Source organism: Protopterus annectens, chromosome 3.part0 (genome assembly GCF_019279795.1).
Source record: "Protopterus annectens isolate FY-2018-M chromosome 3.part0, PAN1.0, whole genome shotgun sequence".
Lineage (NCBI taxonomy): Eukaryota > Metazoa > Chordata > Ceratodontiformes > Protopteridae > Protopterus > Protopterus annectens.
The window spans coordinates 1,847,148,989-1,847,166,150 of record NC_056731.1 but is presented as its reverse complement, the minus strand read 5'-3'; the positions used below and the strand labels follow the sequence as shown (position 1 = coordinate 1,847,166,150).

Genomic DNA, 17,162 nt, shown 5'->3' with positions numbered 1-17,162 from the left:
AACTGTTAAGTCCTCATTATTAATCCTTGGATATGAAATGTCACTGCATTAATGTACAGTGAGTCATTGTTAATGTTTTTTTTATCTTTCTTTATTTACCAGTTTCTAGTTCTGACTATGATACAGCAGATGCTGCAGAGACTTCTTCATATTTCAGCGCACAGGGATCTATTGCCAGGTAAGTTACTGAAAAGGAAGTTCTCAACAGAACCTTTTTAAACATTGCTTGGCTTTTTAATACAGAATTATTAAAGAAGAAAATCCAAGAAAGGTCTGTTAATCAGAATCCAGATGCTGGCAAAATTCTTATCAGTCCTAAATTAAATTAGAACATTTTGCAAATAGTAATATAGACAATAAATCTGATACACATTTACAGTTAAGTGTACTGAGTTTATGGGACATAATTTTAGTTATTTTCAACTTCATTGAACTTGTAAGCTTATAACACTCTTACATTGGACAGTTGCCTCTAGCAGTTTTACAATTGATTTTTGTTTCTTTGCCTGTTCCCTAATTATATGTTCTGATCCATTCAGAATCATTTCACATGTAATCTGGGACATAAGGCACATAAAACAGATACAAGTTTTGTGGTACAAATAAGGTATAAAAGTAAGGTATAGAGCATAAACATAAACTTAAGGTATGTAGACAGTGAGTTAATGTGTTGATTCAACTTTTCTCCTTTACACAGTTTATCTTATTTAAAGTCATAAAGGAACCGGAGCCTCTCTTGGCAGTCAGTGGGCATAAAACAGAGAACTAGTTCTGGTCAAGATGCCAGTCCATCACAGGGTACATATACACATTTGCTCAGATAGTAGATTTACCCTATATGTAATATAGAGGCCCAGCAGTTCACTTAGTAGCATGGCATATATTTGGGATGTGGGAGGAAGCCAGAACACCCAGTGAATACCCAAGAATGCACATGGAGGCAGGCAAACTCCACATACAAGGAACGTCAACTGGGAATAGAATTGGAGACCAAGTACAGTGAGGCAGCAGTGCTAACTGCTGTAGCACAGTGTTGACTGACAGTGTTAGCGCAGAGGATTAAGGGCAATGGCTATTAAGCTGCTTACTGTATTCCAGGGCTGGATTCCATCAGCATTCATTACTTGCTGTGTGCCACTGACAAGTAACTTAACCAGGCAGTGTCCTGAAAGCAAGTATCTGCAACCTCACTTAGGTGTGTACTAGGCTAATGGCCCTAGAGCCTTTACAAGCCTAGCGCATAGGATTACCCTGGCATTGTGCCCCCCAACCTTAGTTTCCAGTGCCTCTGTCGAGTAGAGCCACTGAAGTGATCCCCGGGGTGAATTTTCTATTTCCCATCCACTCATAAAGATTTCTCTAGAAGAGGGCCAGTGAGGTGCTCTGTTTGACATGTATGGGAAGTCTGTTCCATAGCATGGGCAGTCTCTGGGTTATGAACCTGTCCTTCCAGCACATTCTGTTGGTTGTTGTAATGAGGTTGAGGTCTCTGGAGTGTGTGGTGCGGAGGGATTGGGATTTCTTTATATGTAGCCTTTCTAACAGAGCTGAGTTAGACATGGCTTTATAAGTCAAGTAGAGATCGCCTGTAAGTAGGCGAGATGAGACAGAGAATAGTTGGAGATTTTTGAGTCTGTCCATATAGGACAAGTGTTTAAGGCCTAGGATCCCCTTTATGAGGTACTTTTGTGGCCTCACCAGCTGTTGCAGGTGTCTAGTGAGGTACATGCCAAATGGAGCATTGTACTCGATGATTGGCCTAATGAGGGAAGAGTAGAGGGAGACAATGACCTCTTTCTTCCTGGATGCAAAACCCTTAGCAATGATATGTGCCACATAGAAGGACTTTCTGACCACAGTGGCAGTGTGGTAGTCAGAAGAGAGGTTGCTGTCAGCCTGTGTTCCCTCTTATAACGCCTTCTGTGTTCAGTGGACTGCCATCGATGTGGTAGTTCATGGGAACTGGGTTTTTCCCAAAGGGGATGACGACACATTTTTTGGCATTGAACGTAAAGACATGGTTCTGACACCAGTCGTTGATCTCAGTGAAGCCTTTCTGTAGGGTGTCAGCATCACTTGGGGAGTTAATAAAGGCTCCAAACTTACAGTCGTCTGAGAACTTTGTCAGCCAGAGTTCCTTCATGTTGGACTGGACTTCTGAGAAGTAGATACTAAACAGGAGAGGACCCTGGACTGATCCCTGTGGAACTCCACTCTTGACTGGTCGGCAGTCTGACTTGGAGTCAGCTACTTTCACACTGTGCATTCTATCTGTGAGCCAGTTGGAAACCCACCTAGTGCTATAGGGGCTGATGCCTAGCTTAGTGAGTTTTTTTATGATTCCTGAGTGGGGAATGGTATCAGAGGCCTTGGCCAGATCAAGGTCGGCTGTATGAATCACCTTGCCTTCATCCACAGTTCTGGTGACTGTCACAAAGAAGTCAACCAAGTTGAGCAGGCATGATCTACCCTTCAAAAAAACAAACTGTGTGTGATCCAGAGTTTGGAGCTTCCCTATATCCTTGTTTATTAAGTCCATGATGATGTGTTCCATAGCTTTGCATATCAGACTTGTCAGGGTAATAGGGTGGTAGTTCCCAGGGTCTGTAGTCACTCCTCCTTTGTAGAGAGGGATGACTATACCAGTGCGCCATTCGGTAGGGACAAAGCCTGAGGTGAGGCTGTGATTGAACAGGGCACACAGGTGAGGTGCCAGTTCACTCTGTAGTTCATGTAGAACACAGCCAGGGATATTGTCAGGTCCCATGTATTCTTGGCCTTGGACAGTGCTGTTTTTACCTGTGCAGCAGTAATACGGGATGCCTGGCAATCTATTGGTATTCTGATTGGTCCTTTGGGGGGGTAAAGTTGGCACTGATTGTGTCGGCCAGTATATTGGCAATATCTGTGGGCTCGGTATAGGAGGTAACATTGTGCAGTAGCTCAGAGCAAATCTGGGTATTGCCTTGGGGAGGTCCTTTACATAACTATAGAAGGCCTTGTGGTTGTCTTTACTATCTGCTGCAATTCTGTTTTCATAGCTAGCTTTAGAGGATTTGATGAGGGATCTCAACTTTTTGTTGAAGCTGAAAAGGGAGTTTTTCCAGTCTTGGGACTTCACCTTATTCCGCATCAGTTTCCTCCTTCTGTTGTAGAGTTTGTTTACGGCAGGGGACCACCAGATTGGCTTCCTTTTTTTTTTGGAGGAGAGCATCTTGGTTCTATTGGGTATGGCGAGATCCATGCATTTGTGTATGTGTTCGTACAGTGCATTGTTGTATGATTCTGCAGTCATGCAACTATTCTCCATTTGCATGGGTGCGGTGAAGTTAGCCGCCTCTGTTTTTGGAGCCCAAAGTTAGCTTTGGAGAAGTTTTTCATGGTGGTTACCTTTGCATGGGTGTGGGGGTGGAGGGATGTTTATTTCCAAGGTGATTAGTTTGTGGTCAGATCTAACCAGGGAGGAGTTGACTATTGGTGTAGAGCAGCAGTCGCCCATGTTAGTAATGACCAGGTCAAAGATGTTGCTACCTGTGGAGGGGGTAAAAACGAGCTAGTCCAGGGCATTGGAATTAATGAATTCCAGGAAACGTTGGGCAAGTATATTGGTACATGAGTAGTTTTCCCAGTTAATGGAGGGGTAGTTAAAGTTGCCCAGTATAAATGTGTTAGGTTGGAGCCTAATATTCTCCAGGGTGCTTAGGAACATGGAGTGAGTGTCTTGGGACATGGTTGAGGACCTATAACAGGCTATGACCTGAATCACTGACTTACCCAGTGTTAGCTGCATCTGAAGTATCTCTGATGCATTATGTTGGGCTACCAGTCTGGAGGTGTGTGCATCCTTTATGACTATGGAAACACCACCACCTTTAGAGCTTCAGTCTAAGTTCTGGGGCTGAAAGGTGTGGAATGATTTATAGCCTGGTAGTGCAGGGGTGCTTTCCCTGCCTTGAACCAGCTCTTTGTTACAGCACAAATGTCGATGTTCTCCATTTTAAGGAGTGCTTCGAGCGAGTGCATTTTGAGATTTAGACTTCTAGCATTGAGCAGCATCACCCTCAGATTGCATTTGTTTGTAGCTATTGCGGTGGTAATTTGGTCTTTGGAACACCACCTAAAAAAGGTACTAGAGATGTGGCAAGAGCCTTGGCCAGTATCCGGAAGCCCAGGGGTGAGAGATCCAGGCTATCTCTGGCAAAGCATTGATGTCTGTCAGTCATGTCATCCCAGGCAGACAGATACTGGATCCCCTTAGAATGACACCAGAAACCTAGCCAGCTATTGAAATCAATCATGTTCTGCTTGTACTGTGGTATCATTCTGGGTGATGGTAGGATGCTGCTCAGGGCTAGGGTCATACCCGCCTGGGCTGCATAATCCGAGAAGACCTCCATGTCTCTTTTCATGTAGTCCAGGGAGGTATGTCTCAGGTCATTCACACCCGCATGTACAGTGACAAGAGTCATATTTTTACCTGTTGTAGAGGGACCTGAGTGCATATGTTATATGGCGGATCCTGGCACCTGACAGGCAGCTAACTGTTACTTTCTGCTTATTCAACCTAGTGAGTTGGACATCAGTGTGCCTCACTATCAAGTCACCTATGACTAGTGCGCTGGGTATGCTGTTTTGCCTTAGTGGCTTTGGTTGAGTGGCACACTGTTTAGGAGAAGTATGTGTCTTTTGATTAGTGTTGCGTTGTAGTGGTCAAAATGGAGGAGTTAAGTATAGAAAATACTAATTGTCCTGTTGACGTTTTAAATCAATCTCTAACGAGGGGAAGGATGTCATCCAGATTTCTTCTAAGAGAATAACATTGTTGTCTAATTTGAAGTTTTGTCCTTAAGAGTAGGCACTGATTTTAAGGATTTTGAAAAGTAGTGAGCTAAGTAGTTATGTAGCTCTACTGTTTAAAAGTCAACCAAACATAGCCTTCTAACAAGTCAGAATGATGTCTGTGTTCACAAGTAAAACAAATCTACATATTTTGTTTTCAGCAATCTGAATTGTATGAGTATTTGAACAGGGTTGAAAAGTTAGCAAAAAAGACATTTTTGTTCTAAAGTTGGACTGACAAGGATGTAGAAGTCAAGAGATGTAAGATAGGAAAACGTGTGCATAAACCACTTTATTGCTAATCTTGCTCAGTAAAGATAGATTAGAAGTTTATGTATCACAAAAGCAAAAAATAGACATTTAAAATAGCTGCTGTATATAATGGGTGGGAATAATGACTTCTTACCATAATGGCAACATTTTCCATATTATCTTTGAATGTAAATGGTCTTATTGGTAGAGACAAAAGGAATAATAATTATATTAAGAAATGCATAGTGCAAATACCAATGCTCCAAGAGACATTTGGAAAGAACTGAGCTTGTGAATTTGATAAAGAAAGGATTTACGATATTTCTACAGAATGTCAGGGACAAAGGAAAAGAGGAGTACTTATATTCATTGCTAGAGAAGATCCAGTAGTAACAGATGAGGGAAAAAAGATAATAATGGTAAATTTGTATTAGTAATGGGCTACTTAGAAGGGATGAGGATTACGCTGGCATGTATTTATATCCACCTAAAAGTGCTGTTATGGAGCTTAAACAATTTGGGGATAAATAATTAACTTTCAGCAGGAGCTATTACCTTTAGGTGAGGAATAGAATTTGATTTGCAGCAATGATGATGTATTTGGGGGCCCTAGAAGGGAAAATGTAACAAAAGATTGTAGAGTTATGAAGAAATTTATGAATATTTTTGATAGGAAAGATGTTAATTCAGTGGTAGGAGCTCAGGGAGAATTTATATATTATTCACCAAGGCACAATAACTGGGCTAGATTAGACAGAAATTATATTTCACAGGAACACGTGCATTTAATTGAGAACTTTGACACATATCCAGTAACTGCTTCAGATCATGTGCCAATAATTACTGAGATAAAAATGCATAGTAATGTAGTAAAGACACTGGCGCTTCCATAATTACTTGTTAAAAAGAGAGGAGTTTAAGAAAAGGGTAGTGGCCGTTTTCCAGGAGTTATTAGGGAAGATAGAAATACTTCAGAAGCTAGTGAGTGGGTTAAAATGAAAGTAGAGTTTAAAAATAATGTAAAAATAAAAGACAAAGAGATTTGGTTAAGAAGTAATAAGAATTATTTAGCTGGGCTGACAAATGTTAAAATGTTACAAAATAAGGGAATCTCACAGAATAAGAAGAGTGCAATTGCATAGTGTTAAAGAGAAAATAAGGAAGTACCTGGATGCTATGCATGAGTTTAGAATGACATAATCAGTAGAAAGTAGAAAGAGTTGTTGCCAAACTTAGGCAGCCTATAACAAGAAAAATAACTAGAAATCCTGTAGAGATATTACAGATATTTGCAAATGTTATGAAAAACTAGAGAAGTGGCAAAATAAAACAAAAGCACAAATGGATATATTTATGGAAGACTAAATATACCAAGGTAAGGGATTAATGAGGCTCAACAGCTAGCATTTAAGACAGGAGGAGATGAGATAAAAATGGTGATGTATAAGCAACCTACAGGAAAGTACCCAGGAAAACATGATATTCCAGTTGGTTTGGAAACTGCGAGGGGAGAAAGTGATAACGATTTGAAAGATTATGTTTAAAAGTATTTTAAAAGGAGGGGAGGTACCAAAATCCTGGAAAAAAGCTGTGGTGGGTGTAATACCTTAAGGTGGTAATGACCTATCTGATTCACATTCACATAGGCCCAGTTCAATTTTAAACCATGATTATAAAGTGTTTATGTATATGATGGCTAAAAGAATGACAAAAGTGATGCCAACATTGATAGATATGGAACATTGTGTTTTTGTGGCAGGGAAGCAAACATTGACAACATTAATAGAAGAATAATGATCTAGAGGGAAGCAGAGTTTAAGAAAATACCACTGTTGTTTACAGGTCTTGATATAGATCATTTGTAGAGTAAGCTGGGATTTTATGAGTATGGCAATAGAAATATTTGCATTTCATGGTTAAATAATAAGGTTGATTAAAAGGCTGTATGAGGGATTGGAGGCAAAAGTCAAAGTGGGAGGGTTCCTTTCTTATAACTGGTGTCTAAACATAGGAGCCAGGCAGTGGTGTCACTTTTTCCTTTGTTATTTGAGTTAAATTATTTAGAACCATAAGCAAAGAAAAGAAGGGACTCAGAAATTCAAGGATATAACTGGTATGGCTTTCAAGAAGAGTTGGCTTTATTTGCAGATAATTTTATTTTGTACCTGATGGAAGCAGAAAAGGACATCTTAGTCTTGTGGAACATTCTGAGACAGTTTGAGTTTTTCTCAGGATAAAAAATTAATGAAGATAAAACAAAGGCTGTAGCTATAAACTATGTGGCCACACAAGAATTGGTTCAGCAATACTCATGTTTATGAGGACATGGTAAACTGAAGTATTTAGAAGTATGGATTAACAAGGATTCTGTTATGGCAGCTAAGGATATGTGGGAAGTGACTAAACAAAAGATAATAGAAAAACTGAGGAAATAGAAGCTCTTGACTATGGATATGGGTAGCAAGATACAAGCAATAAAAATGGTTTTCGACCCCTTTAATTTTATACACAAGTCAGGCATATTTTTATATACTTAAAGATAAGTTGTAGATAGTAATTAATAAAGAGTTGAAGGATTTTGTTTGTTGGGGAAGGCATGAGTCAAGTGGGATAAGTTGGTCCTCCCAGTGGAACAAAGAGGTTTAGGATTACCTGATTTGAAGGGATACTTTAAAAATACACAGATGAGGCACTTATGCATAACACAAGCAGAAAACTACCATTCAAAGTGCAAAGAGATGATGATGAACTGGGGGGTAATTCAAGAAATGAGGAAAGAATGGAATTTTGAACGCAGATCCTTAAGGAGAATAAATGGTCATCCAGACTATTGTATTCATAAAGTAGAAGAAAGTATACTAAGAACTAATCCAGCACTGGAATGGGGAAAGGAAATCCTGCCAATATGGATGACTGTGATTAGAAGTATAGAGAATAGGCAAGAGAGTGCACATTGTGTATGTGTGTGTGTGTGTGTGTGTGTGTGTGTGTGTGTGTGTGTGTGTGTGTGTGTGTGTGTGTGTGTGTGTGTGTGTGTGTGTGTGTGTGTGTGTGTGTGTTGTACGTGGGTGGGCTGGGGTGATATATGACTGCACTTCAAATGAATCTGCAGTGTGTGGGACATAACTGTTAGTGGGTGATAGTCTGAGTATGTTTTTTGACCACTTGTATTGTTGAGTTAGACCAAGCAATATAGTCTCATATTTGAATACCATTTGATCAGAATTCTGCTGAGATGACTTTGTGACTTTGAGGATGTCTTGAATGTTGCCTCAATTTTTTTTTTTGATCCAGTGGTATATCAGGTTGTCCAGTCATCTCTGATAATGTTTCTTTTCTAGCTGTGTTTGTTTGAAAGAGGCCTTGATTTCCTACAGCATTAAAAAATGTTGTCTAAGTTACATATCTTGGAAAATTTTCAGCCAGTCTCTAACCTATATTTATTTTTTTTAACTCCTTTACTCAGTTATCACTTGTGACACAGGCAAACTTACATTTATATAAAAATAATCAAACCATATCAACAAGTTCACATTTATAAATGTTATGCATCATGTATATTGCTATATGTGACATTAATCAAAGGAACATCACATACACTGTTCAGTTCCTTGCCATCTCTTAAACATTATTCCTCCTCCTAAACATTTTTATGCAAGTATTATTCATACCCTTTCCATGTTTTTCTCAGTAATTTACTCCTATCATTTTCTAAAGACCCCACTTCCTATTCTTTTAGCTCTGTTAAAATAGTCACCACTTCAAGTACAGTTGGTTGAGATTTTGATATCCATTTTCTAGTAATTTATTTTTAACAGATACCAGAATTAAACTTAACATCTTACTATGTCTAAACAATTCAGATCCTGTATCCCAGCTCAAAATTTGTCATTTACCTGATGACAAATTCTTTGAAGTATGCTTAGGGTATAAAAGTATCTATACAAACACTTTCAGACAAAAATCCTAAATCTTCTACATTTTGCTGCATTATTTAGGAGCCATACATATGACCGACCATTGTTCCTTTGAAATTGCATATCTAATCTCTCTGTCCAATCTTTTCTGACCTCTTCTTAATTATTCCTATAGTTATTGTGCAATATTTTAGATGTTATTGTGCAATATTTTAGATGGCTTATTAATTATCCCTTTTTTAAGTGCAGCTTCTGTTCTACATTCAAATAAAAACTCAATCAGTGCAGGTCTTTCATTTAGGATTCTCTATCCCTTTTTCTTTGTCTATACTCTGATATTAATGCCTAATATAGAAGGCAATCACTAGCCTGAAATCCAAATGTCTTATTTGCCTCTTCTCATTCTGTTACCTTTCCCTCTCTGATTATTTGTTCCCAGTAGCTTTGTTCCTTTGCCAGCTTCCTCCAGTAAACTCCAGCACTCTCTTGCCTATTCTCTATACTTCTAATCACAGTCATCCACATTGGCAGGATTTCCTTTCCCCATTCCAGTGCTGGATTAGTTCTTAGTATACTTTCTTCTACTTTATGAATACAATAGTCTGGGTGACTGTTTATTTTCCTTAAGGATCTGCGTCCAAAATCCCATTCTTTCCTCATTTCTTGAATTACCCCCCAGTTCATCATCATCTCTTTGCACTTTGAATGGTAGTTTTCTGCTTGTGTTATGTATAAGTGCCTCATCTGTGTATTTTTAAAATATCCCTTCAAATCAGGTAATCCTAAACCTTTAATTTCTGGAACCTGTGTTCTGAGCAGGGTTGCCAGACGTCCCTATTTGGGCGGGACTGTCCCGAGTCCCGCCCTGCCGGTTTAAATCCTGGCCAGCCTCCGCTTTGTTTTTTTTTTTTTTTGTTTTTTTTGTCTTCACTTTCCGTGAGAGACCTTCTTTATTTTTTTGTCCCTACCTGGGGGGCTGGAAATCTGGCAACCCTGGTTCTGAGAGACTGCCTTCCAGACTATCTGCAAATATATAGAGCGGAGTATATATTTTTTTGGTTATAGAGTTTAATTGTTGCTTAGATCTCTGTTGAAACTGTTGTCTCACTATTCTGAGAGACTGATCTGCAAATATACAGAGCCGAGTATATATTTTTTTTGGTTTTTAGAGTTTGTACTGTTAGTTGTTGCTTAGATCTCTGTTGAAATTGTTTTGTCACACCCACCCACCCTATTTTTGGTTTGTAGTTTAAATTTGGTGTCTTTTGCAGTTGCCCGCCCCACTGTAGATTTGATCTGGGACACTCCCCCAGTCCCATCTCTTTACCACATTCTACCTAATAAACTCTCTCTGCGCTTGCTTTTAGTCCTTTTTAATTTAATTGCATTTTTTAAACTGTGTTTGGTCTAATATTGCTACATACTCAAGTATGCTAGCTTGCACTGCATGTGAATTTTTTTACTACTGTTTTTGCTACTTTTCTGTAAAAAAAACCAAAACTGTAAGCCTGTTTCCTACCTTTCCTGTAACTAGTGTTCCAGATACAGATTTGCTGTATCCAGGACTGTATGTAAGCTGCTGAGCCCCCCAAGCCTTTCTGTGTTGGAGGGAAGCCTTCTATCTTATCAGTGGGAGTGGTAAGCACTAGGTAACCTGTCTACCACATAAGGAGTGGTTCTAGCCCAGAAATTGTAGTTATTGGCCGTTTGGGCAATCTCTTCCATCTCTCTCAACTTTCTGATTTGAAAGACTGCATTTGCACTTGTTTCTGTCCTGTAACTAGTCTAGTGCAGATACAGATTTTTAGTTTTAGCACTTAAATTTGCTTATTCATGTTCCACACTTGTTCAGAACTTGTAAGCACTAAATAAGCTACTAATTAGTATAACACTCAGTCTTCCTCATTACCTAGAAGAAAACAGTTTTTGTACTTACTTTTCTCACTTGCTTAGAGAAAAACAGCTCTTGTACTCACTTTCCTCACTTATCTAGGGGAAAATAGTTTTTTATTCAGGCATGTCCAAGGGTCAGCTCCCAGTGTTCTCTCCTGTCTATCTGATGAATCTGGGCATCTTGAGGCAATGTAGAAATTGCCTCATGTACACAGACAACCCTCTCCTCCTACCACCCAACACTACAACCTGTGAGAGATGCACTTATCTAGCCAAACTGGAGGTAGAGCTCTCTCCAACCAAGATTGAACTTGACGGTCATGAGGAGAAGGTAAACATTTGCATCACACCACACTCATCACATAGTCTTACTAAATCTACACCACCAAAATCCACACATAGAGAAACAAAAACATTTGTGGAGGCTCTCAATAATAATCTGTCTAAGCAACAGAGACCTCCAAAGCAGAAATGCAAGCAACCTCCATCCCCCAACACAACCCAAATGACACATAGCCCACAGACTCAGTGTGCCACTCAACCACAGCCAATAAGGCAAAACAACGCACCCAACACACTAGTCATAGGTGACTCTGTATGTCCCACTCACCAGGCTAAACAAGGAGAAGTTTACTGTCAGCTGCCTGTCGGGTGCCAGGATCCGTCACATAACCCACGCACTCAGGTCACGCCACAACAAGTACAAATATGACTCTGTCATTGTCCATGTTGGTGTGAATGACCTGAGACGTACCTCACTGGACTACATGAAAAGAGACATGGAAGAGCTCTCCGATCTTGTAGCCCAAGTAGGTATGACCATAGCCCTGAGTAGCATTCTACCATCGCCCAGAAAGATACCGCAGTACAAGGACAAAATGATTGACTTCAACAATTGGTTAAGCTTCTGGTGTCATTCTGAGGGGATCCAGTATCTGTCTGCTTGGGATGACATGATCGACAGACCACGATACTTTGCCACAGATGGCCTGCACCTGTCGCCCCTGGGATTCCGGATACTGACTAAGGTTCTTGCTGACCCTATAGTGCCTTTTTTAGGCAAGGTTCAAATAACAAATTCACCACCATAACAGGAACAGGCAAGCAAAAACTGAGGGTAATGCTACTCAATGCTAGAAGTCTAAATCTCAAAATGCACTCACTTGAGGCACTCCTTAAAATGTAGAACATCGATATCTGTGCAGTGACTGAGACCTCGTTCAAGGCTCCAGAGAGCACCCGTACACTACCAGGCTATAACTCATACCACATGTTTCGGCCATGTAACCTGGACCGAAACACCAAAGGCTGAGGTGTGTCCATATTCATTAAGGATATCCACACCTCCAGGCTAGTTGCTCAGCATAATGCATCTGAGGTTATCCAAGTGCAACTAACTCTGGTTAAAACTGCAATTTAAATTGTAGCTTGCTACAGATCCCCCACCATGCCCCAGGATTCCCACTCCTCTTTGTTGATGTACTGGAAAATATTAGGATTCAACCAAACACCCTAATAACGGGCTACGTCAACTACCCCACCATTAAGTGGGAAAACTACTCATGTACCAACTCCTTAGCTCAACGCTTTCTGGAATTCATAAACTCCAATACCCTGAATCAACTTATCCACACCCCCACCAGGGGCAACAATATCCTAGACCTAGTCATTACCAACATGAGTGACCGGTGTTCCACACCTGAAGTCAACTCCTCGTTGGTCTGATCCGACCATAAGCTAATCACCCTTGATATCCACATCTCACCCCGATTAAGGAAACCACAGTAAAAAATTTCTCCAAAGCCAACTTCATGCTTCTTAAGACAGAAGTGGTGAACTTCATGACACCCATGCAGATGGACAATACAGTCACAACTGCTGAATCCTATACAAATGCACTGTATAAGCACTTACATGAGTGCATGGAGCATGCTATCCCAAACAGAACCAAGATGCTATCCTCCAAAAAAAGGAAGCCAATCTGGTGGTCCCCTGCCATAAACAAACTGTACAACAGAAGTAAGAAACTGTTGCAAAAGAGAGTAAAATCCCATGAGTGGAGGAGCTCCCTGGTCAGCCTCAGTAAGAAGATGAGATCCCTTATAAGATCCTCCAAAGCTAGCTACGAAAACAAAATCGCCACTAATTCCAAGGACAACCACAAAGCATTCTATAGCTATGTCAGGAAACTTGATGGCAACACCCAGATCTGCTCTGAGTTACAGCACAAAGGCAAGAAAGTTACAGAACCAACTAATATTGCCAACATCCTGGCAGATAGGTTCAGTGCTAACATTACCCCCCTCTCACCCCCAAAAGGGCCCATATCTATACAGGAAGAATGCAGAGTCCCTGTAATCACAACTACGCAGGTAAAAGCTGCACTCTCTAAAGCCAAAAACACAGCATCCATAGGACCGGACAACATCCCAGGCTGCGTTTTACACGAACTTCTGAACAAACTGGCTCCCCACTTAAGCACCATGTTCAATAATAGCCTCGCATCAGGCTTTGTGCCCACTGAGTGGCGCACAGCAACAGTTATCCCACTCCACAAAGAGGGTGCCACCACTGATCCCGGGAACTATCTACCTATTAGTCTGATGAGCCTGGTCTGCAAGGCCATGGAACATATCATCATGGAATTCATAAACAAAGACATTGGTAACCTCTAAACTCTGGATCCCACCCAGTTCGGGTTTGTGAAAGGCAGATCATGCCTCCTAAACCTGATCGACTTCTTTGAGGCAGTCACCAAAGCCGTAGATGAGGGTAAGGTGGTTCACACAGCCTATCTTGACCTCGCCAAGGCTTTCAACACCATCCCCCATTCTGGAATTATAGCTAAACTCACTAAACTAGGTATAAATCCCTACATCACAAGATGGGTTGCCAGCTGGCTCACTGACAGAACCCACACTGTAAAAGTTGCAGACTCCAAATCTGACCTCAAAGCAGTGACAAGTGGAGTAGCACAACGGTCCGTCCTAGGACCTCTCCTGTTTGGTATCTACTTCTCTGAAGTACAGGCTAACACAGAAGGCCTCTGGCTAATGAAGTTTGCAGATGACTGCAAACTAGGAGCCATAGTCAAGTCCCCAAATGATGTGGACATCCTACAGAAGGGCCTCGCTGAGACAGATGCCTGGTGTCAGAGCCATGGCCTCAAGCTCAGTGCCAAAAAGTGCAGTGTCATCCCCTTTGGTAAAAACTCTGTACCCATGAACTACCACATAGGCAGCAATCTACTTAACACCGAATGCGTGATAAGAGACCTTGGGACCCAGGTGGACAGTAGTCTCTCCTTTGATAGTCACATCGCCTCAGTAGTCAGGAAGTCCTTCTACGTGGCACACTTCATCATAAAAGGGTTCTCATCCAGGAAAAAAGAGGTCATTGTTCCCCTCTACTTGACACTCCTTAGATCCATTATAGAGTACAACGCCCCTTTTGGAATGTACCTCATAAGACATCTGCAGCAGCTGGAAAGGCCACAGAAGTATCTCACAAAGAGGATTACTGGCCTCAAACAAATGCCCTACACTGACCGCCTAAAACTCCAGCTTTACTCCGTAGCATATCACCTACTCTGAGGTGATCTCTGCCTAACATATAAAGCTATGTCAGACCTAGAGCTGTTGGACATGCTACACCTAAAGAAATCCCAATCCCTCCGAGCTACATGCTCTAGGGACCCAAACCTTGTCACCACAGTAAACAGGACATGCTGGAGGGATAGATTCCTGTCCCAGAGACTTCCCATACTCTGGAACAGGCTACCCGTCTATGTCAAGCAAGGTTCTTCATTAGCACTCTTCAAGAAAATCTTGATGAGTGGATAAGAAATAGGAAGTACACCCCGGGGATCACTTTTTTGTCTCTGCTCGACAGTGGCACAGGAAAATATCTTTCTTGGGTGGTGTAAGCCAGGGAACCTTGTTGACTAGGCTTATGTAGGCCCTTGGGCCGATAGCCTAGTACCTACCTATGAACCTATTAACACACATTCCAACACCACATACCCAAAGGCAGAAACACAAGAAAGCACACATGCTGACAAACACAAAATATTACTACCAATGGTTTGCAGGTTGGCATCCAGACCCATACAACCCCCTGCTTTATACATAATAACCTGAGATTTCACAGCAGCAGGGAAATGGCATATTCCCAATCCCAGCTGAACCATGAATCTCCCAGAAGTAAAAGGCAGCCCATTTTGATCAGCTGAATATTTTCAACAAATCTTCCATTCACTGGATTGTGACACAGATGTAACCATTCTGCCAGCTGTGTCTTCGATCCATTGAGTAGAATAGAAGAATGCATATCCACTGTGTGTAAGGATACATCTCGTGGAAGAGAGTACCCGATTTTAGTTGGCTTTTCGACCAACAAAAAAAAGAAATGAAAAGAAATACACAGCTCCCTCACAATCAGAGGATGAAAAGGCTGTCTGTACAGTAAGGCAGGCTGGACTGCACAGCCAGTCATCTTTTTGGAAGAACACAGCTAGATGACTAAAGGCTGCAGGGGTCACACTGGACTAAAAATATTGCCTTCTTGTATTAGGTCTGTGTATGCTATATTACATAATATGCATCCTTTCTGTTTGTTCTCATTAGCTACTTTTTTCACTGTCTGTACACAAGTTGTCACCAAGCCTATGTAACTTTTGAAGACTATGATCATACCAGGGGACTTTAGCCAAAGTATGCGTTGGACATATACACTCTGGTTCAACCAGAATCTAGGGCTCCAGCCACAGCCTTACTATAAACCATTGCCAGTGAGCTAAGATAATCTGCATTGTACCTGTGATGGAGCATTATTCAGTAATTCAAAGTGCAACAAGTGGTGTTTCAAAAATCCCTATAATGAGCAATCTCAGTGTTGTCTGGCTAAGTCAATGGGAGCCACAGCGTAAAATAAACCAGGTAATAGTCCAGCTATGAAATTGGTTCCATTTCTACCTCTGTAGTAATGTAATCAAGCAAGAACATCAGCTACAGTTAGTGTTATCCTGCGTGTTTATCTTCTGAAGGAAGGTGAAACTGTCCATAATATTCAGACATTCAGTGTTGAATTCGCCTGGCTTGCTGTTGGCCCAAGCATTGAAGTCACCAAAGAATGATCATCTTGGATTATTCACTACTGACTCAAGAAGACAGTCAAAGAATTATTGTGGAAATATTCCTGTACATCTGGGTAGATTGTAATCCAGGAGAAATATGCAGTGTCCTCCTGCTCCCATAACATAGTCAAAGGAGTTGATGCATTCAGTATTAACTAGCAACCATCCATTTATGTTAACCTGCTTAAGGCTATGTATAACACTGGAACCTGGCAGAATTTAAAAAAATTTGAAGTTCTTATTCCTTCACAAATTCATGATAATTGCTCTGTTAGTTTTAGTGAACAGGTCGGATATTGTGCCGCTCCTATTAAAAATTGACCTGGAGTTAAATAACAAAGTCATAAAATGGACCATAGAAGAAAATGCGCTGTCTTAAGGTCAGAGATGATACATTGGCTTTCAAGTTCCATAATGAAACAGGGTGAAACCCCTGTGAAGGTTGTGTTTCACTCTTGGGAAATATGTAGTTATCCTAACTGAGATGTGAACTCACAAATTAGGATGTGATAAAAAGAGTCCTCACCTTGTCTCCTGTTAGTTGTGTATAACTGGTGAGACTCATAGTTATTGATGGGTGCATCACTTGAAGGTCAAAAGGACAGACAACAATCAGAGGGTCCCTGTAATTGAGGATGAATATTTATGAGTGTGCACAGCCAGCAAAACAGGAATCCTTGGCAGATAGACAGAAAATAACATGGTATCTTAGCCTGAAGCCTTATAGACAAGAAAAATAGTCTTTTTCTAGTAACAAAGAAATATAAGCAAGACATAATACCTCACATACAATAATGAATCAGTATAAAGACCCCTTGATGGCCTGGAAATAAATTTAGATCACAGTTTCAGAACTCTGATTACAAAAAAAGACCAGAAACTTTACTCAAGTACAGTAATCCTCAGATATATACTGCTTGCAGAGAAAAACTTGCAGATGAAATATTATAGTGCTAGAGTACAGGTAATTTTCCAAGCCAAGTAATGGCTGGCCAATAAAAGAATTATGTGACCAGATAAGAAACCAAGCAGTATAAAGTACATGGTTGGTCCTTAAAGTCATACTTCCCTTGAATTAATTTCCTTAGGCAGATTGAAATTGTCCCATTAAATATATAATTCAGGAC

At 40.7% G+C, this 17,162-nt stretch overlaps 1 protein-coding gene across 1 annotated transcript in view; it reads left to right on the top strand.

The window, feature by feature from the left end:
* The window catches only part of OBSCN (obscurin, cytoskeletal calmodulin and titin-interacting RhoGEF), a 4,979,884-nt gene that overhangs the window by 4,314,735 nt on the left and 647,987 nt on the right, over positions 1 to 17,162 (top strand). The window contains exon 70 of the mRNA XM_044066040.1: positions 103 to 178. Within this exon, the coding sequence (XP_043921975.1) occupies positions 103 to 178 (76 nt within the window). The remainder of the gene's footprint in view (positions 1 to 102; positions 179 to 17,162) is intronic.